The 22,995-nt window shown below is 29.9% G+C and overlaps 1 protein-coding gene across 2 annotated transcripts in view; it reads left to right on the top strand.

Annotated features, from left to right (window-relative positions):
• The window catches only part of LOC107436282 (histone-lysine N-methyltransferase MECOM), a 237,929-nt gene that overhangs the window by 188,783 nt on the left and 26,151 nt on the right, over positions 1-22,995 (top strand). For both annotated transcript variants that reach the window (XM_016047922.3, XM_016047923.3), the window contains exon 5: positions 4,744-4,894. In XM_016047922.3, coding sequence (XP_015903408.3) covers positions 4,744-4,894 — 151 coding nt within the window. The remainder of the gene's footprint in view (positions 1-4,743; positions 4,895-22,995) is intronic.

The following is a 22,995-nucleotide window of genomic DNA, read 5'->3' as shown; positions in this document are numbered from 1 at the left end:
TAATGCTTTGGAATAGAACATTGATAGCCGAAATGCCAAAAAGGGTTCGACAGTTCACTGTCAGTTGTAAGTAAATAAATAAAAGGGAGAAAATGTCAATAGAAAATAAGCAATATCTTGGTTATTGATTTCTTGATCACATTATGATATATTATTCTTTTATTAATATTTTCACAATTAGATTACCATTCTGTGCACGTAATAAACTTTTCAACCTTTATTTTCACCCACATCATCTAACATTATTCAAATTTGAAAATCAATACCGCGCTCGCGCTGAGTGACGTCAAGCGATGTGAATCTCAGCACCTGGTGACTGCGATGACAAGCATTCAGCCAAATGGTGACGAACCCTAATACGTCAGGGGGAAAAAAAAAGTCTATGTGTAACAATAAAATTGTACTTCCCACTATGCCCCAACATCTGCCGGTCCCTACCATCCATTCCAGAATCTCTACCTTATTACCTGCCCAGTTGGAGAAGATCACGCAATCCAATGGGAAGTCGGCAACTGCTCTTTCACGTCTAATGCGCACCCCCTTACCCATTGCGGATGACAAACATAGTTCCGATTGTGGGGGCGGATAAAACGGTCAGGTGTCTTCACTGCGGCGTGACATGGTCAATTTGGTTGATACCTGAAGAGAGAGTTCTGTTTGGAAGACCTGGAAACCGATGTTGACCTTTTCGATTGGCAATTCCCACCTGGAGATACTTTTGTAGGGTTATCTGTGATTTCCTTTTTTTTTCTTCAAATTTGAATGAACGCCAATGTGCAAATGTAATTAAAGTTGTTCGCCATTTGTTTTGATGTAACAAATGACCCATCAATAGATATTTTAAATTCCCAAATATATATTTAGACCACAGTTAATAACCAAGCATTCATAAATAAAGTTAAAATGGTATTTATCATTTTATATTTTATAACCGTCGTTGAACAGCCGACCCAATTTTGGGTTTACAACTACTTTATGTTCAACTCCGTATCCTTGTACTTCTGAACCTATCCAGAAGACAAGGAAACTCCAGGATCAGTACCCCCAGAGGTATGATTTGTTATGGGAACATGGAAGACTTTGAGACTCGACAGATTTAACGTCACCATTCCATTCGTCACCTTATCAGTCACCATTTACTACATGGAGAGTCTTCGGATCGAACCAATGACCTCTTAAACATGGACCCAGTGTCCTACCAACAAGGCTTTCCCGGTCTATGATCCATTGGTACAAACAGATCATTTGTGTACCATTATTAACTTTGTTTTAAGCCCGTTTTAGACTAGTTCAGATCTCTCTACACCAGTTCCGCAGAGCCTTTGGATTTCGTGAAAAAGTCACAGGGGTTCCGAGAGTTAGAACATTATTAATTACAAAACCCTAATAAAATATAATTTATTGTCATAAATATTATTATATTTATTGCAAATTTTATTACAATAAATTATAATATTGCAATAAATATTATTATATTGTAATAAAATCTGCATCAAATTAATTTTTATCACTAATTTAATATTAATCTGATAACGCTTATTTTCGCATTATTTAAACCAGAACAGCAGTTCAACTCCTTCATTTTGAGTTTATGCTTACAATGGAATAAAATTAAATGACCAGATATCACTTCAGGCCTGTAAATTCAACTGTATGCCATAAAATCCAGTTTTAAGACTAGTGTTGTTGAAACTACACGATGAAAAAATTTCTTTCTTCATTAAATTCATTAAATATTTTCAAAATAAGTTAAGGTCTTTAATAGATTAGTATTTTTCAAATTTGCTATTGAAATTTCTTCTAAGTCTCGGGGTTCCGCTGAAAGAAAGTCGATCATTTAAGGGTTCCATAACCGAAAAATTGGCGATTTTTTAAAGAAGTTTTATAACTTTTAAAATATTTAAGTTATTTGTCCATTCTAAAGCCCAAATAATTCTTCAAGGCAAAATGACACGAATAGTTTAAAATTATAGCTTTGCTTCAAGTGTAAAGCTCTAAAACTAAGGATTTTTTAATTTTCCTTGGCGAAAGTGCATCGAAAAACCATGTTAAAAATAAAAAAAAAATATCAAATTTGCATTCACTTTCTTTTATCCAAAATTTCTAATTTATACTTTAATTTTAATTTCAGGTTGTTTCTTTTAATTCAATTTAACTGTTACGCAAAATAAGATATTTATTTTTGTTCGTTAAAATCCCTCTGAGAGCTTTTTAATTCTTAATCATCCACAGAGCTTCATCGCCAACTGTGGCACACTCTCTGTTTTGTTAAATACAGATAAGGTGCTAGTGAGTCAAAAGGATCGAACCGGGGGATTAGAATGATCATTACTTTTGTTGCCATATTCATTCTCTGCTACCGTTTCGTGATGAAGTGATGCGGAGAGAGTCACTAGTATAACAACACACCTGATGAGGGAAAAGTCAGAACGTGATGCTTCTGTTAGGGATTCTTTTCTCAACTTTTCCTTTCAAAAAGGGATTTATGAGTACCGAAAGTTTTACTAAATATTCGATTTTTTTAAATTTTTTTTTAGTAATACAAATAAAATGAAATGTTACTTTAATTTCTATATTTCTAGTTTGCCTTATTACTTCGTATTTTACATAAAAAATTAATTAAACACTATTTCCAGTTAATTGCGAAGTTTCTAACCTTGTTTTCATTAATTTTGAACGAATATACTTAAACAATTTTCTATTTCTTACAAAAAGCGTAATTTATTTATTTAAAATGGACAGAATAAGTAAATTTGATCAACTCATTTTTAATTTTTCAACGTATTTACTGTACAAATTGATTAATATATATATATTTTTTAAATATGTGGTATTGAATTACAATCTTATTATTGAATTATGAAGTAAAATAACGTTAATTTTAAATAAAGTTATGTATAAAACGAAAAAAAAAATTTAGTATAATTTATAACTTAATCTGTAGATCACATAACTGTCATTCACATAAACTACGTAACTTAATTTATATTTAAACTCATTCGAATTTTATGATGTAACTTACATAAATTTTAAAAATAATAATGCTGATTAAAATTTGTACGCAACTAATTTTCTTGAATATTTTGCATTAAAGAGCTAATTAAATACTACAACTACATTTATACAAAATATTAGCATAACTATTTACGCGTACTTCATTATATTAAAATATATATGTAAATTTAATGTCTGAAGTTATGATGGCTATTTCAGATACAAAGCGATTAAAATTTAAATAATTACCATTTTGATTAAAAATTCCTTGCGCTAATATTATAAAAGCTACAAACTCATTATTTTAATATTATTACGTTTATATTAATAATTTCAAGTTGAAATTAACTTCATGTTAGTATCACAAAAAGTGATAGAACAATTGTGTTAAACATAAACAGTTCCCATTTTAAGTAAAGATTTTCCACGTTAATAAAGCAGTTATTTCAAATCTAGAAGTGCTTTGATAATTCCCGATTGAATTGAAAAAATATTTACGTTAATAAAGCAATTATTTTAAACAAAATAAGTGCCTAAATATTTCCTGTTTGAATTAAAATATATCTGCGTTAATAGAACAATTGTATTAAATAAAAGCAAATAGATACTTAAATAATTCCCAATTGAATTGCAAAAAATATCTCCACGTTAATAAAGCAAGCATTTTAAATATAAGCAAATAAGTTCTTAAATAATTCCCGATTGAATTTTAAAGAAATCTCTACTTTAATAAAGCAACTATTTTAAAAAAATGAGTGCTTAAATAATCCTCATTCGAATTTTTTAAAAAAAATCCCTATATTTCCGCGATTTTCAAGGGAATTAAATCACAGTCGTGGGTGTTATTGCAGGTGATACTGAAATAGGGATTTGTTCTTTATCTATCTACTTCATCTGGTGGACAGACAGTAATAATAATCTGTAAAAGTGAGGGGTAACACTACCGGTCTGCTAAAACAGCAGCGTGTTCTTCCTCCCCCTCCCCTCAAATAGGCGCGTGTTGCACCACCGTTACATTATTATCCAAAAAATGAGACTTTTTGAACGCCCTTCTGACAATCAATAGGATATGTAACGGTTTGTGTTTGCATTGAAGAGGGATGATGAAGAGGGGGAGGGTGGTGAGTGATGGTAATAGGAAAAGAAATTACAGTAATGATACAGTGCTTTGGTCTCCCAATGATCGGCATGCAGATGATTTGTAACAAAAGTCGGATGTTGGGGGAAAAATTTGCAATAATTTTAGCAATTTATGTGGTTCATTTAAAGTTGTTGCGTATTAAGGGTAAAGGAAAACTAGAAAAGTGCACAGTGGAAAAATAAAAACGGAACACTTCCATAATTGTGGATCGAATGATCGGATTTTCACGTACTCAAGAGCAATCTTGATATTTTGAGAGGTAGACTTTAAATTTAGCAAAAAAAGATGGTATTTTAAGTTAAGAAATCAGTTTCCCTCTTGGTCTTCTATTAATGATTATTATCGGTCTTCATTAATAGACCCATGTAACAGCCCAAGTAAAGAAATTGCTAACTAGTGTCGGTCTTCATTAATAGGCCTATATAGCAGTTTAAGTAAATAAATTTTTAACTATTGTAGGTCTTCATCAGTAGACCTATATGACAGCCTATATAAATAAATTCCTAACTAATGTAGGTCCAATTAATTGCTAACTAACAAATTGCTAACTATTATTTATTAATTTGCCTATACAGCTTATATAAATAAATATTCATTGAATGTTGTAGGTTCCGATGAAAGAAAAGAGTATCAAAAAGAAGATGGATCAGAGAATTCTGGAATCATCCCTCCTCCTCTCATCCCAAAACAGGAAGATGGGGATGAATTGTCTCATCTCAGGTGTTACGCCTGTGACATCGAATTCCCAGATCATTACAGGTTAGTAATAGTAATTAGCAACAGTTTGCAATTAGGTCATTTTTTAACCCTTCATAAGGGCATTATGCTTCCCACAAACTTCCTTAACTATTAGTAGTCAATAGGAAGTTTTTAACCTCCTAAGATTTGAATGTTCGTGCGGCCATCTGCTAATAATTTCAGAAAATAAAAAAAGAAACGAATGAAAGGCGTTGCTTTGAAAAATGTGGATAACAGTAATGGTTGGCGTGGGGTCGAAAAGAGAAGTCAGCACTGGAGAACCATTTTTCCTTTTGCGTTTTGCGTTCATTCTTTTAATCATTTCTCATCGCTTTTGCTTGTAGTTAAGAACACAATATTTATAAAATATTTATAAATGCGGTTATTTGTAAGTACGGATGTTCAAGTTTATGGAAAAGTCATTACAGTAAGAAACATTTTTTTGAAAATTTTGTCTACATTCCCACCAAAAAAATATTATCTTAAAAATTAAATTAATTTTGATCTAAATGAATCGCAATTCCAAAAACATTTTCACAATAGATTATTTAAAAAATGGCCTTAAAGGCACATAATTACCCATCTATAGTTAGTATATTTTGTATATTTTATGACTCTGTTACCGTGATTGACCAAAATCAAGAGAATGTGAACTTTCACCAGTGAATGTCAACAATCACATAGTCACTTCGGTGAATGTCCGAAACATTTGTTGTATCCGATTTGATATTAATTTATTCGTCGATATTATATTTATTCGATATTTTAATATCTGCTGACGATAGATTAGGAGAAAGATCAGTATTCGGAGCACTGGTTAAATGCATACTGAGTACGGGCACTTAACTTTGAAAAAAACATCAGTGGAGGGTATACTAGGCAAATGTACACCGGGCAGTGGCACTGAACCTAAAAAAAAACCATCAATGTAGGGTATACCGGACAAATGCCTACCTGGCAGTGGCACTTAACTAGACCTAGTATATATTTCGGACATTTACCAAAGCAACTACGTGATTGTCGACATTCACCGGTGGAAGTCAACCACAAATTTTAATCATTCACAGTAACAACTACTCGTCTTCAAGAATGTATGATCTAAAGTGAAAAGGCTGATCTAGAAGATAAAATAATTCAGTTTAAAAATTCCACTTGTGAAAATTTTTCTTAAAAATTATATTCTAATAATAGTTCACAGCTTGAATTCTGATCACGAAATTGACATAAAATGGTTTGATTTTCCGATCATTATTTAATTTAAGAGACATTTACCCGTAAGCGCAATTTAAAAGCCATCTCTTTCTTCCTGCATATCAAATAGCGAATTCTTCCGTGCAACCGCTTAGAGCGACAAAATATAGATAACTAGAAGCATGAAAAAGGAGTCAAAAATGACAAGTGAGCTAATTGTCCTTTTAGCGATTTGTTACAACTGACTAATGAATGGAGATTAATTCTTTTTTAAGTAGATTACGAACATACGCCTCAACTCTAATTTCAAAAGAAACCCTAAAAGAATACTTTATTTCATATTTTGTCGTATGCTTAGTTCGATGTTTTTTAAAAAATTATACGGTGGTAAATAAAACAGCGTTTTTATTATTATACGACGATATAAATGTAAAAATATTTTCAGTGACGTTTCTTCGAGTGAAGGATATGCTGTCTATTTATATTTATTGTTCTAGATTCTTAAATAAATTGGTTTTAAAAAGAGTAAATAATTTATGGATGTTTTTACGGTATATTTTCGATTAAAAGTTAATTTTTGAAAATGTCGAGAACACGTTTTTTCTTTGAAAATTTATCACAAATTAAAAATCCAAAAAAATAAGTGTATACGTAAAATGAATTCATTAAATGAAAGCACATTGCTTGCGTTAATAATTATAATATATTGATTTAAACTTAATTTTGATTTATTCATTGATTTAAATTTAGAATATACATTGATTTCATCTAATTTGAAAATGGCCAATCTATTAATTTAAATATGTTGACTCTACTTGATTTAAATCAAATGATTCGAATAATAATTGTTTCGATTCTTTGTTACAAAACCACCTTACTTAATATGACAAATTTAAATTGATTGATTCGAAAGATTATAATGAAAATATCACTGTATATTTAGAACAATAATTTGAACACTAATTACAAATTTAATAGGAATCTCTGATTCGGAGAAACTACAATACAAAAGAAAAGATTCCTTTTATTCCGATTACTTTAATTACTCGTTTTGCTCTTCTTCTTTGGTTCTTTGTTGGAAATTTTAGCCATATTAAGATTATAAATATTTGAAATTAAGATGTGTAATAAAAATCCATAATATCTCCTGAATTTGTCGTAATCTGAATATAATACTAAGTTGAATCATAGTATCGTATGCTTTGTTTCAACTTTAAAACACCAACTTGAACTTGAGCACCAACGTGAACTTAAACGTGAACAACGAAGCTGTTGTTCAACTTGAAAACACCCACTTGAACGTGAACACAAAGTGAACCTAAACGTGATCTTCGAAACTGTGGTTCAACTTGAAAAGAAACATTTTTCAATCGAATACCATGGTCGCTACAAATTTAGAGGATTATGGTTCATAGTTTAATAAGTTTTTCTGAAAATAAATAAAAAGAACGAAATAATCAAACGAAGTAAAACTGAACTAAATGGATACATATTTTGATTAACAATCTGAAAGCAATGAACTAAAACAATAAAAACCAATTACTGTTAAAACTCGAATTCACATCATTGAATTTCGATCAAATCTAAACTCTTTAAATCAATTCTTCAATCGAAAACCATTACAGAGGTAGACTTTAAATTTAGCAAAAAAAGATGGTATTTTAAGTTAAGAAATCAGTTTCCCTCTTGGTCTTCTATTAATGATTATTATCGGTCTTCATTAATAGACCCATGTAACAGCCCAAGTAAAGAAATTGCTAACTAGTGTCGGTCTTCATTAATAGGCCTATATAGCAGTTTAAGTAAATAAATTTTTAACTATTGTAGGTCTTCATCAGTAGACCTATATGACAGCCTATATAAATAAATTCCTAACTAATGTAGGTCCAATTAATTGCTAACTAACAAATTGCTAACTATTATTTATTAATTTGCCTATACAGCTTATATAAATAAATATTCATTGAATGTTGTAGGTTCCGATGAAAGAAAAGAGTATCAAAAAGAAGATGGATCAGAGAATTCTGGAATCATCCCTCCTCCTCTCATCCCAAAACAGGAAGATGGGGATGAATTGTCTCATCTCAGGTGTTACGCCTGTGACATCGAATTCCCAGATCATTACAGGTTAGTAATAGTAATTAGCAACAGTTTGCAATTAGGTCATTTTTTAACCCTTCATAAGGGCATTATGCTTCCCACAAACTTCCTTAACTATTAGTAGTCAATAGGAAGTTTTTAACCTCCTAAGATTTGAATGTTCGTGCGGCCATCTGCTAATAATTTCAGAAAATAAAAAAAGAAACGAATGAAAGGCGTTGCTTTGAAAAATGTGGATAACAGTAATGGTTGGCGTGGGGTCGAAAAGAGAAGTCAGCACTGGAGAACCATTTTTCCTTTTGCGTTTTGCGTTCATTCTTTTANGTAATTATTTTTTTAGTTGTTGTTTCAGTTTATTTACGTCACTCAAGAGCAGCGCAACTAGCTATTTTATTTTATTTTATAACTGCTGTTGAACAGTCGACACAATTTTTGAGTTCACGACTACCAATGTTCAACTCCGTAGCCTTGTAGTTTTGAACCCAATCCAGAAAACAAGGGAACTCCTGAATAAAGTATTGGGGAAAATTTGCCTTCGTGGAGGATTTTTTTTGATGGAACTAACCCTCATTTGCTTTCCATGGATAGGAAAAACACGAAATCCTCCTGCTGTTGCTTGACGGCAAGGAGACTCTAACCCATCCGCTTACCACTAAGGATATTTTACGACAGTACTATAATCGAATCGACCAGCCATCGCTGGGATTTGAATCTAGGTACAATTAGCTATTGGCGACGGTCTGGGAAACATCTTTAAGGATAATTCGAAGACACGCCATCCCAGTTGATCCCCTGCAGAGTCAATATCTCACTCGCTTTGGTAACCTGAGGACCTGCACGCGAAGTCAAGCACTTTACGATAGAACAGTTAAACGAGGACCGATAACTTGTACCCTCGGTTCCTACGCAATCTGATCAAAGTGGGCACCTACCATCTCACTGACCGTAGTCAGTGATATTTGATTTCGTTAATCTACTGGGAATCGTGTTTTTATGATTTAAAGTTTTTCGTTCCGAAACATTTTGCAAGTAAAAGAAACACATGAAATTTTTTTTAAGTGAAACCTAAGGACATATACTGCTCGAGAACTTTAAATTTATCTCTATTTTCCATGTTAAATAACTCGAAAAATAAAGAAACTATTTATTTCTGATGTAATTACTAAAACTTTCATAACGATTAAAATGTTCTTTTTTAGCATGCTCGCTTCTAACCACATTATCTTAAAAGGAGTATTAATAGCAAACCTATATTTACAAAAGAAGTAAAAACGAGGGTTTTCATTTAGCAAATGAGAATAAAGATGTTTAAGTAGATGTTAAATGCACCTCATGTTTTCACTTTATTGTTTCTTCCTCTTAAGAGAGGTCTTCATTGGATATTGAAACGGGCATCATGCATCATAATACCCTGCCTTTTTTGTTGACACATGTATTCCGCCTATTTCAACCGTATTAAACAAAATTTCGTTCAACGCCCATTAATTTTTGCGTGGGTGAAAGGATTTCTGAAATTTTGACTGACACTGGATGGATAATCATCATCAAAGGAATATTCTCCTATTAAGGGCCAAATCTTGTCTAGACTCAAGATTGATGATACTTATAACTAATCCTTAGTCGATTTGAACTTTCGGGAATACGTGAGTGTGAAATATAAGTATTTATCTCGGAAATAGTTAAACGTTTATTACCCTCTTTTTTTACCGATACTTCCCCGTTTGTTTTGTTTGGTAATAGAATAATGAATGTTTATGTTATGGTTTAATATATTTTTCAAGTTATTTGTTATTGTTATAATTAATGATTCGTTCAAAATGCCTCGCTTGCTATTGACGCGCTTTTGTTTTTAAATTGAAATTTCTACTGCTTTCTGACGAGATAGAGAGCTCAAATTTAGCAGGTTAATTTTTTTCCCTCCGTGCCTTATGTCAATACAAGTTTGTTTAATAAAAAGGGGCAATAATATTAGTCGTCCTTTTAAAGTCAGTAGGAATTTCGACCGAATTATTTTTACTTTTATTGTATGCTTTGGGTACAACTGTGTCCAGTCAACTTATGCAGTTAAAACAATGAATAAAGAACTGTGGAATATTGGTAGGAAATAACCAGAATGAATTAATTGGTTTGGCTAAAACCTTTTATCGAGCCAGTCCAAAAATAAATAAGAAAATAAAAGATAAAATTTTAGATTGAGTTTTAGAAATGTTAACCGAGCAAAATAATACGGTTAAATGTTATCCCGAAGGAAGAATTGGAAACTGAATCTAATAAATCAAATCTGTATTAACACAATAAAACTATTTTCGTTCCTTCAACTGAATAATTTTAAATCTTGATGTAAAAATCTATTTATCGTGGGAAGTCTAGGCTTATATTATCAAAAAATAAAAAAAACGAAAAAGAAAAAAAAAAAGAGAGAAAACTCTTTTTTTATCATCAAGAAACAAAAAAAAAGGGAAAACTCTGCTTATCATCCAGATTCAAAAAAAGGAAAAACTCTTTTTATCGCCAAGAAACAAAAAGGGAAAATTTTTTATCGCTAAGAAACAAAAAAAATTTTTTTTCTATTGTTAAGAATAAAAGAAGGTAAGACTGTTGTCAAGAAACAAAAAATTGAAAACTCTTTTTATCGTCAAGAACCAAAAGAGAAAAAAAATGTCTGTCATCAAGAAACAAAAATAGAAACTGTGTTTATCATCACGAAACAAAAAGGGAAAAATCTGTTTATCGTCAAGAAACAAAAAAAGGAAAACTCTTCATCGTTAAGAAAAAAAAAGAAAAGAAAACTCTTCTTTATTGTTAAGAATAAAAAAAAAATTTCTGTCATCAAGAAACAAAAAATAGAAATTCTTTTTATACTGATGAAACAAAAAAGGAAAGATTCTGCTTATCATCAAGAAACAAAAAATAAAAACTCTGCCTATCGTCAAGAAACAAAAAAAGGAAAACTCTCTATCGTTAAGAAACAAAAAATGAAAACTCTGTTTATCATCAAAAAGAGAAAAAAGAAAACTCTTTTTATCGTTAAGAAGCAAAAAAAAAGAAAAGATAGTTTGTAACAATCGTTGTGATTGGTAAGCGAAATAAGCAAGAGGGCAGAGTCCTCTAGTAATCTATTATACCTCAAACTCGAAAAGTTATTAGGACATCCCTGAATTATTGCAACAAGCATTGGAATAGAAAACTTAGCAACGCATAGAATGCCTTGCATTCCAATTCACTCAATTCAATAAAACTTTATTACAATGTTCTTGGCACAGAAGAAGAAATCAGACGGTAGAAAAAAAAATTCCAACCAATTGTTTCATTGAGTCACGAAGCCATCTTTCCCATCCTCAGAACGAAAAAGGATATCGATATCACGGACGCTTAATTCTACAAAAGGCGATGATCAAGATTCAAAAATCAACACTATTGTTATTTTTTGAAATTATTGATACTCTGATTTTAATAGGAGGACGCCGGCACGCTGGAGTCTTCGTGCGGATACTATTAAGATTACCTATTGAAAAATATTTTTCTGTTCTCACAGAGTTATGAAAACGTGCAACACGCCTGATTGGATTGTCCGTGGGAACAGACACTGGTTCTGTAGACAACTTTCAAATTGGGTACTGTCAGGGAATGAAAGGGATTAAAAAAAGAAAACAATTATTTCATTATCTTGATCAAAATCAAATGTAGAACTTTGGTGAAAAGTTCTTTGGTGAAAGAACTTTTTTCCAAAATCTATAAGCAATGAAACAACTCTCGTTGGGTGTTGCTTGGATAGTGTTTGGAATGGAAGTTTGAGGAGGGTCTGGTATAAAAACTTTTGGGTTTTGTGTGTACCATAACAAAATCGGTTCACAAATTTCCTGCCAGACATTTTCCAAAATCTAAATATTTTAAAAATAAATGATGTTTGGGTCACAGAAGTGTAGAAGTTTGGTGAATGAGGCTCTATAAGTCAACCAACTGCTCTGTTTTTTAAAGTGACAAGAGCTGCTTGAGGAAAATTTTGAGAAAGTATTAACGCTTTTATGTGTTGTTTTTACAAATTAAAAAGTATACAATTTTTATAGAAGCGTTTTGAAATAGTTTTAAATTTCAAGCATTCAAAAAAAATGGATACTTAGGTCTCAGAATTAAGCATAGAACTTTAGTTAGTAAACTAGGACCTATAAGCAATCAAACTTCTCTGTTGCTTAAAGAGAAGAACTTCTGAACAAACTTTTAAGAGTGTCCAAAATGCAATTTAAATTTTTATGTGCTGTTGTGAAATTTAAAGTACGTAAATTTTAGAGAGACGTTTTAAAATAGTTTTAAATCCAAGAAGTGTAAAAAGATTGATGTTTTGGTCTGAAAATTAACTGCAGAACTTTGATGAATCAGAATCTATAAGTAATTAAACTACTTTCTTGTTTCGAGTACTTCTCAACAAAACTTTTGGAACTTTTAAACGTGTTTTTGTGCGGCTGTGCTGCTTTCTAAAAAGTCTAAAAAAAATTGAGAGACATTTTAAAATAGTCTTAAAATTTAAAATCTTTGAAAATTGAATGCTTCGCATTCAAACTTTGGTGAACAATGTAAGTAATAACACTTCCTGAACAATGTAACAATGCAATGACCAATTTAAGTAATAACTCTTCCTAAATGTTGTTACAGGAGTAAAGAGTTTCGGAACTTCATTTTCAAGAGAGTTCGAAGCATATTTTTGGACGTTTTCTGTGTCTTTGTTTCTTTCAATAAATAAATGAAATTTAAGAAAAAACACTTTAAATAATTTTTAAACTTTTAAACATGATGTTTTGTAGACAAAAGGAAAAAGAGATATTTGGTGAACAAAAATATATTAAATTTTTGATTTAATTTACCAATTTGTTTTATTTATATTGAATGAAAATTTTACATTAAGCATCATTATAAAAAAACGTTTTTCAACAACAAAAAGAAAACAAAATAATTCAATATCAAAACTTTTGACTGTAAGCCATTGTAAAGCTTTGTCAAAAAAAATTTCTAGATGATTTAAATTAAATATGTTAAATCAGGGGAGTAATTTGTAGTTTAACGTAATTTTCGTGTTCTAACTATGAATTATATAATGAAGTAGGTAATATTATTCATTTTTTTAGAGTTGTCAGCGATATCTGTATAAGTAGCAAGATAGGTATATAGTTGGGAGTCAAGACGGGGCCGAAGTTGTCTATCATATAGGTCATCGAGGAGAGGGCAGGGTGTGGCCCCCTCGCAACCACTGGACAACTCCCAATTTGCCCCAAGATGATGGCACCAACGCCCAACTTCTATTAGAAAACATCCCATCTAACACTTTCGCTACTTATTTAGTATCACTGTTCGAATTTTAAATTACAAGTTTTTTGAATGGAAAGTTTAACTATCATTGTCTGACCACCACTAATGTTCTAGAATTTGCAGATCTTATTAACGGGTGTGACCATGCCAAATATAAGATTGAATAATATTTTAACTTAATTTCAGATACGTTTAAGTTGATGTGGTGGGTTTATTCTTTTCATTCTACGGCTTGGATCAGGATTCATATCCCCATGATGGTGCATTTTCTCCGATGGTGTTTTAGTAGTCCAGAATCCAGTTTAATATTATGTCTTCTTTCCTCATGTTCGAACAGCCGACCCCATTTTGGGCTCACGACTACTAATGTTCAATTCCGTAGCCTTGTAATTTTGAACCCTATCCAGAAGACAAGGGAACTCCTTGATAAAGTATTGAGAGAAATTTTGCCTTAATGGAGGACTTTTTGATGGAACTAACACGCATGAAAACCTCCCACGGTTAGCACGACGGCGAGGGGACTCTAACTCATGATCCGTCCATCCCTGAGGATATTTTGCGTCAGCACTGTGGTTGGTGCGAGCCGGGTGCAGGATTCGTAAGAGCCAGACATCGGTGGGATTCGAACCCAGTTCACGACATTGGAAGATGAATGCTCTGTCCTCTGAGCTACCACAGCTCTAGTATTATGTCTTCGAGTTGTTGGTTTAAAGTTTGGCGGTTGGGTAGCACGGCCGTTTGATTAATACCAGTAATTTAATTATTTTTGGATGCTAGAAACCTAATTCAATACGTATCATCAACTTTATGTAGCAAGTTTCTTAAAAAATAAATTTTAAATTTATGAAAAAAGTATGGACGAAAAAAAAATAAACGAGGTATTGTTTTCATTAATGTTTTCAAACGCAAAATGTGTCAAAATTCAAAATCAATTTATTGATATTTCGAACTCTAGAAAATAGGTTACAAAACCAATTATACTAAAAGTATTAATTTCGTTTATTTTGAAGACGATCCTTTTTTTAAATTTCGATCAAAAGATATCTTTCCAAATGAATTATTTAAAGGAAATAGGGAGGCAGTTACCAAAAACTTAAACGGAATGCTCTAAATTTTATATTTAGCCACAATCAGCTCGATATATATCACATCTTTCTCAATTATTATTCGCTTTTGTGAGTGATTTTATTGAGTGAATTCAAAAAGGGAAAGTGCTGCGAGGCACAAAGCAAGAAATCGATGATATTGCAGCTCGCGGGTTAATGAAGGAAGTCAAAGAAGATGAAAGAGTTCTTCTCTTCGAACGAATCTTCTTCCTCGTTTGAATAGAAAAAAAGAAAGTTTCGTCAGGTGTGTTTCTTCGATGACGCCCTTGCCTCGGGACAGGGAGAGTCACTAGTTTTGGAAGGAAATTTCGATAGGAAAGAAGAACAAACGATTGATTTTGATCTGATGCGCGTTTGTAGAAATGTTTTGTGGGCGGACAAACAAGCGATTTGACGAAATTTTGGAGAGGAAGAGCTGGGGAATAACCCTTATTCTAAATGGTTATTAAAGATGTCATTGATAAAATACCTATTTACAACTAAATGAAAGATGCTCGAAATTGGTCTTTTGAAGTTTTAAATTATTACAGATTATATTTTAAAATAGGCGTGCTGAATTTCTTTTTTGTGCTTTAATTTATTCAGCACTTAAGTAAATGGTGGCATAAAAAATAAGCATATTTTGGAAATTTCTTCAGAGAGACTAAGGAACAAATCAAAACACTGGAAAAAATTTTTTTTCAACCAATGAAGAGTAAACTATAATCTTTCCAAAGCTATACAAATGAAAAGGGTGACCATTTAATTTGTATAGAAAGATGACCATAGCATTTGCTGCATATAAGTGACCACGGCTATTTTTTTTGAAAGATGTACAACAGAACTAACAGCACTTGGACTTTTTGAGTTAGGATAGAAATTTTTCTTTTTTTATTAAATATGCGAATAGCTTTCCTTCAATATAGCAATTTCAGTGAAACTAACTTTGTTAAAAACATTCAAATTTACTAAACAAGTTCAGCAAAAGTTGTTAACAAAAAAAAAAAAAAAAAAAAAAAAAAAAAAAAAAAAACTCATATTTTTAAACACCCAGATAAATTTAGAATTAGTTATTTTATACAGCAAATGTAAAGAACATAATTTCTAATATACAATTTAAATTTGTAAGTCAATCGGAGAATAAATCGAGTAATGAGTTCAGCCAGCTTGGAGAAAGGAAGCCTTGCAAAAAACGCTTTTGGAAGGTTTGTGGACGAATACTGTAAGGAGGTACTGTACAAAAACCTACTTACAAATGCTTACAAAATGCTGTTTATAAAATGCTTGGGTAAATCCTTTTGAGTTATCTTTAGGGGAAAAATTTTTGTTCTTAACATATTACTGTCATTTAACCCCTTAGTTTTTTAAGAATTGCTCCTAAATATTTAGTGTCCATTGTATTATTTCGAGTGTTTTTGAATCAATGTTATCTTTAACTTAAATATACATGTAATACTTAACACCGTATCACAAAAGAATGTGATTTCTTAGATCCATCGTAAATTATAATAAACAGAAGTCAATACTGTCACATACACGCACTTACAATAACTCAGATTGGAGAAGGAGATTGCAGTATTAATCCCCTGATATCCACACACCACTCTCCAACTCTTTTTGAATCTGAAACCGCAACCGGGGTGGTTTAAGGGACAGAGTGCTCGCTTGATACGAATTTCGCATTCGGCTCGCACAGACCACAGTGCTGACGTAAAATGTTCTCAGTGGTGGACGGATCATAGGTTAGAGTCCCCTTGCCGTCAGGGAAACCATGGGAGGTTTTCGTGGTTTTCCTCACCCTGTAAGGCAAATGCGAGTAAGTTCAATAAAAAAGTGCTCCCCGAGGACCCAATATTTGATCCTGGAGTTCCCTTGTCTTCTGAGTGGGTTTGAAATTACAAGGATAGGGAGTTGAACATTCGTAGACGTAAACTCAAAATTGGCTGTTCTACGCCAGTTATAAAACAAAATTAAAGAATGGCATAATATTTTGCTTTCTAGATTAACTGAGTAGTAATTGCTTTCTAAAAAGTAAAATAAAATAAAAACGCCAAATTATGTGAACTTGTCTGAGTCTTAATTGAGATCTGTCAGACTTGTCTGAGTCTGACAGAATAAGATATAAATACAAAACACCACTTAAATAATTCAGATATAGTGTGGGGAAAAAACGTGTCTAATTTTAAATTTTTTTTTTCTTAAAAAAATTAATTAAATTTGTTTAAACAAAAATGTCTAAAATTTCGTATGTCTATGGGAATTAAATTTCTGTCATATATTATCTATTGTATACAACTTATTTTGCGATAGAAATATTATACATTTTATTTCAGAATATATATTTTTTATTTGATGCGTTAACGTGATAACTGTTGTGATACTGTTATAATTTGCTCCATTTTTGAAATTTGCATGTTTGTAGTGAAAAAATGTTTGTACAATATAAAGTATATTATACACAATGTTGATAGCGTATACAAAATCGTGATAAGGATACACTTAGGTTTTACGATGCATTTTACAAAGCTCTGTTTTATACGAATACATTTAAAATATTATGTAAGTACAATACTAAAAAATCTAACAAGATCATCATTGATACATTACATTAGTACATATCAGAAGAAACCTTTTTTCGATCACCATTGAAATATTATACAAGTATATTGCTCAAAAAAGGAATCTGATTTAAACGCTACTTATTTTAATTTTTTAATGAATTTGAATTCTCCTGTTTGAAAGAAAAATAATAGAAGTCTCATGTTATGTGTGTGTACCTGAATCTTATTAGAAGAATGAATCAACCACGAAAAAGTTTTTGTATAATATAATTCAATGGTGATGGTGCGAATTAAGCACGGTGCGATAAAAAAAAGATCTTAGATAATCACCATTAAATTATTATTTAAGTACGCTTCGGAATTTTTTTTACGCGAATAATATTGAAATGTTTTGTAAGTACAATGTCAAAAAATCTTACAGGATCACTATTGAAATATCATATTAGTACATCACGGAAAAAATGTTTTGCAATCCCTATTGAAATATCATTAGTTTATCACGAAGAAAATCTTTTGCGATCTCTATTGAAATATCATATTAGTACATCGCGAAAAAAAAATCTTTTGTGATCTTCATTGAAATATTATATTAGGACATCGCGAAAAAATCTTTTGTGATCATCGTTGAAATATCATACTAGTACTACACGGGAAAAAATCTTTAGCGATCTCCTTTAAAATATATTACTAAGTCGATGAAAAAACTTTTGCTATCATCATTGAAATATCATATGAGTTTATAACGGAAAAATCTTTTGTGAACATCATTGAAATATCATATTAGTACATAGCGGAAAAAAATCTTTTACGATCTTCATTAAAATATCGTATTATTACATCAAGGAAAAAAATCTTTTGCGATACCCACTGAAACATCATATTAGTACTACACGGGAAAAAATCTTCTGGGATCTTCTTCAAAATACATTACTAAATCGATGAAAAATCTTTTGCGATTACCATTGAAAGTATATAATTAATATAATATATAAAATGAAGAAAAAAAAGTAAAGAGTCAGAGTTAAACACTGCTAATTTTAATTTAAAAAAAAAATCGAATTCCCTTGTTTGAAAAATAAATAAATAAATGGAAGTGTCCGATTACGTGAGCGTGCCTGACTCGCATTACGAGAGTGAATCACCCGCGAAAAAGAAAAGCGAGAGAAAGCGATGCAGGAAAAGCAATCACCGTCGTCGAGTGTGTGTACCTTACCTTACTCTTACCTTCATCAAAACTAGAAAGAAAGAAAAAACAGGGAGGGAGGAGTCCCCCAAAAGTGGGACACCACTGCCCGAACGAACCAGCGATATGGAGCGATCTGAGTAATTGCCCCCGGGGCCCCGTAGTTGGATCGACGGTCAGAACAGACATAGCAACCACGCGCTGTTGCTTGCTACCTGTTGCATAGCATTCACGATGTTGAAGTGAGAGTTTGTTCTCTTTGCTCTCTCCCCCACCCTTATTATTCTTTTCAAACGATGAGAGAGAGTGTTGGTGGAACAACAAGGGACCTCGTGGATTGTCCATCGGAAGTCAGTCTTGTACTTGATCTCTTGGCTATCGGACGGTTGTCCTCCCTGGCTGCTGTGATTTTCTAATTATGTCGTTTGGACTTCTTTTTGTTCTTGTAAAATTTTAGTCAATCATTTATCGTTTGAACTTCATTGTGAAGAAAATTCGAAGGACTCTCTATAGGATATTTAAAACTTATCTTGAACTTTGTGACTATAAACAAACAAAAAAAAACTTATTTGTTAGTGAAAGTGACTCGATTTGGAATTATAAACAAGAAGACTAATTTGGTAAATATTTTTTTTTATTGTATGGTTTTTAATTCTTAAAAAACTTAATATCTAAACAGATTTTTTTTAAATGTTGTTTCTATATCCTTTTGTCTTAAATATTAGCAAAAAAAATTACTTTTACTTTTTAAGAAAATTTTTAAAAAAACTCATTAATGTGGTTAGAACCTTCTTTTTTCTTAAAAAAAAATATTTATTAAGCTTGATTAACTTTTTTAAGTTTTGTAATTAGTACCTAAAAATAACTTTTTATTTAAATAAATTTGTACCTAATAATTAGTGTACCAATATTAATTTTTCGAAATTCTAAATTAGTACATATTAGTATAAATTAGTACCTATTAGTAAAAAATTAGTACCTATAAAAATTGGTGTTTTTTCTCTTCATAATGTAGAATATTTTTAAATCGTACTTAGTTCACATTTTGGAGATGAAATAAAATTCACTGGACTCAAAAAAATAAACTATTCATATGCCATTAAATTATTCAAAAAGATTAACGAATTTCTTACTTTTCTTGTAATTTTTCATTGTAATTAAAAGTTCTGACCTACTAGAGTGAAGCCAATTAAAGACAATATATATGTAAAGATATTTAAAAAAAATTTTTTTTTTAAGTGTTATTCAATACATTGGAAGCTGAGTTTAAATAAATTCCTCATTACTACATTTTCTTTATTGTTATACACAGTTATACAAAATAATTTGAAATAGATATTTCAAAAAAAGTATAATCTAACTCATTTTTTTCTTTTAATTAAATGAAATAGAATAATGAATAATCTTAATGAAATAGAATAATGTAGAAATTCTTAAACAACTCTAGAAATATTTTTCTTCTTTAATAAGCATTATATTCTTCATACTTTTCAAGATTTTTCGCTTATCGACTCCATCTTTCCTTTGACGCATTTAGAAATATATTTAAAAGAAATATTTGAAAAGAATTGTTTCTTTATCGTCGTACACTGATTGTACCATTGCAATCAGAAAATTATGTTCTTCTAATGGAAATCTAACGAATTTAATAGATAAAAACTTCTAAATGTTCGTCGCTTTGCACTATGTGTACATTTCTTTTTTTTTATTTGAAAAAAAAAATTACACCGATATATTTTTTAAACATTGCATATGATATTGTAAAATAAAGAGCTTTAAAAATTTGATTTTGAAGTTACAAACATAACACTGTAAACAGATTTCTGAAATTAATCTCAGACACTATGTATCTCAGATTTGAATAGTGTTTTGGGTGGAAGTGTCAAATTTATTGATATGTATCTATATTTTGAATGTTAACAAAAAAGTAACCAAGTAGACAAATGTTAAATTCTTCACCAAAATGCAAAATCATTTAATTTTTTTTAAAACTTTTCATTTTATTGTTAAATTATAAGTGGCATTACGTCAATACTTAGCCTACAGGTAATAAAAAATTTAAATAATCCCTCTATAGTTAAAGTTAATAAATACCTTGCTTATTTATCAAAAAAGCAGTTTTAAATAAAGGTAAAATAATCCGGAATTAATTTTCAAAGTTGAAAACTATTTAATTTTATTGTCTGAAAGTCACTTAATTATTTTATACTATGTGTAAAATTGTGCATTTCAAAATTAAAAACGTAAACAAGAATTTAAAATAAAAATTAATTCAATTATAATAAGTTACGAAAAGCTCCCTTTGAAATGGTTTTATGTATCAAAATGTACTCATTCATAATATACTGAAATTTATGCTTCAATTTTGTAATATTGGCTAAAAATTAAAAAATTACAAGAAAATAGACTTAAAAATTAAAATTAGTAACCTAAATCTAAATTCGTTTTTGCAAGAAGTATACTTTCATGATATTCAGTTAAAATTTTAAATTACAAAGAACAAATTATAAGAAAGAGTTATAAATAAATTAAAGAAAACGTCTATTAAATTTATAAGTCTGTAGAGATATTAAATTTCACCAAATTAACCAGAAATTTTTTTGAAAATGTGTAACAATATTAACCTGTTATGAATATTTTAGAAAATACTGTTCCATTGGAACGATTAGTATATGACAGAGTTACAAGAAGTTTAAAAATAATTAAGATTTTACACTTGTTCCGTACCTAACCGTAAGCTCAAACCGTAATCCAATATTATAGATCCGTAATAAAGATTAGCATACGACAGTAAGATGCGTAAAAACATTAAAGTTTTATGACTTTGAAATATTTTGTATTTAATATGATACGCAACGATAGCATGGGAAAACCTTTAAATCAGTTCACATTTTTTATAAAACTTTTTCCTTGATTTACTTAAATAAAACTTTTCACAAAAAATAACTATTTGTTTTTATAAATGTGAGTTTCAATTAAAATTTAGTTAAATCTATATTTACAATTTACTTATTAATCTTAAAACTAATATCTTAAAGACAAAGATATTATTTAAATTATGATTTAATATGAATTTTATAAATTGTTTTTGAATAAAAATAGCCCTATACTGAACGAATATTCTTGCTAACATAGACTCAAAGTTTTATATATTATTTAAAATCATTTATAATATTAGTTATATGAATTCAGTAAAAAAGGAGAACATAAATTGCGGAACTTATTTTGTCTATTATAAGATGGAATAAGAGAATGGTCATAGAATAAGAGAATCATAAAGATGAATCAATGATTATAGAACATATGAATCACAGATATGGTATTATAAATATTATGCCAAATGAATAAATCCAAGTATCAAACTTTCTAACATTAGTAAACCTATATTCTCAGAAAGATAATTTTTTTAAAAAGTTTTTGTGGTTATAAGCAATGATACTGTCTTAGAAATGCTTAAGCATAACAAATATTGTATATATTTTTTAAATTATGTATCTGTATCATGTCTTTAAATATATGAATTAGATCTATTCTATGTTTTGAATCATATATATCTTGAAATGGATCTATCCAAGTCGCAAATACTCTCTATTTTGGATTAGATCGATCCAAAGTCCTACGCAATATCTATTTTAAATTACATCTATTCGAAATATCCCTCCAATATGAAACACAAAATTTCATTCAGAATTAAATTGTGTAGAAAAATTTATTTCAATAACTTATCAGTATCATCAGAAAGTTTATATTTTAATTGTAAGATAGCAAATTAATAAATTGCACGAACTAGCGAATTTACATTTACAATAAAACTTAAAAGCAATGAGGAAAAGGAATGAGGCACTACTGAGGATTTTCGTTTCTTTAAATACTATGTATACGTGTATTGCATTAAACCTATTTAATTAGCATTTACAATATGTATAAAATTTTACAATACCTTTTATTGCAATCGATTCTCTCTGAATTCAACGAGTTTGCTCTGTTTACTCGGTATTTTTCTCTTATTGTCCTCATAAAAAAGTTTCACAACGGAAAGTAAAGAGAAATTAAATTATAAACAGGAACAATCAGAGTCAAAAGTTAGAAACAATATTTAAAATATTAAACTCAAGAAACCATAGTACAACATTAAACTCAACTTTATAAACAGGTTTTAACTTATATATTAAGCTCAACTCATTTAAAGAAGTGCAGAAGATTATCTAAGATTTTAATCAAATATTTAATCAAATAATGTTTAATCAAATAAAATTTAATTAAAATTTAATACTTTAACTTTAGAAAGTAATTATAAATTTTTATATTAATATTTTTTTAAATTTTTTTCCTAATACATATTCTAGCATTTTCTAAATAAATATTTTTCTTTTGAGTTCCTATGAATTATATTATCAAAAGAGAAAACTTCTTTTTAAATATCTGAAAATAAAACTAAACATTTTACATATAAAGTGAAAATATTTTCTAATAGTAATTATTTATCATTTGTTAAACTTATGGCATACTTTATCTTACGTTATTTAATAATATCGCATGCTTTCTGCCACATAGTAGAATTAATATTTCATCGAAGAAAAGTCTTAGTAAAAACATTAATGTTTTATTGTAAAATCAATATTGTTTAATAGTTTTATTGTAAACATAATATCAATTATCAGAGCACTATTTCACATTTTAATTTTTTTAAATATGGAATTA

The sequence above is a fragment of the Parasteatoda tepidariorum genome, chromosome 7 (assembly GCF_043381705.1).
Source record: "Parasteatoda tepidariorum isolate YZ-2023 chromosome 7, CAS_Ptep_4.0, whole genome shotgun sequence".
Classification (NCBI taxonomy): domain Eukaryota; kingdom Metazoa; phylum Arthropoda; class Arachnida; order Araneae; family Theridiidae; genus Parasteatoda; species Parasteatoda tepidariorum.
Note: the sequence above shows the minus strand (reverse complement) of the source record. Positions and strands in the feature narration are given on the sequence as shown.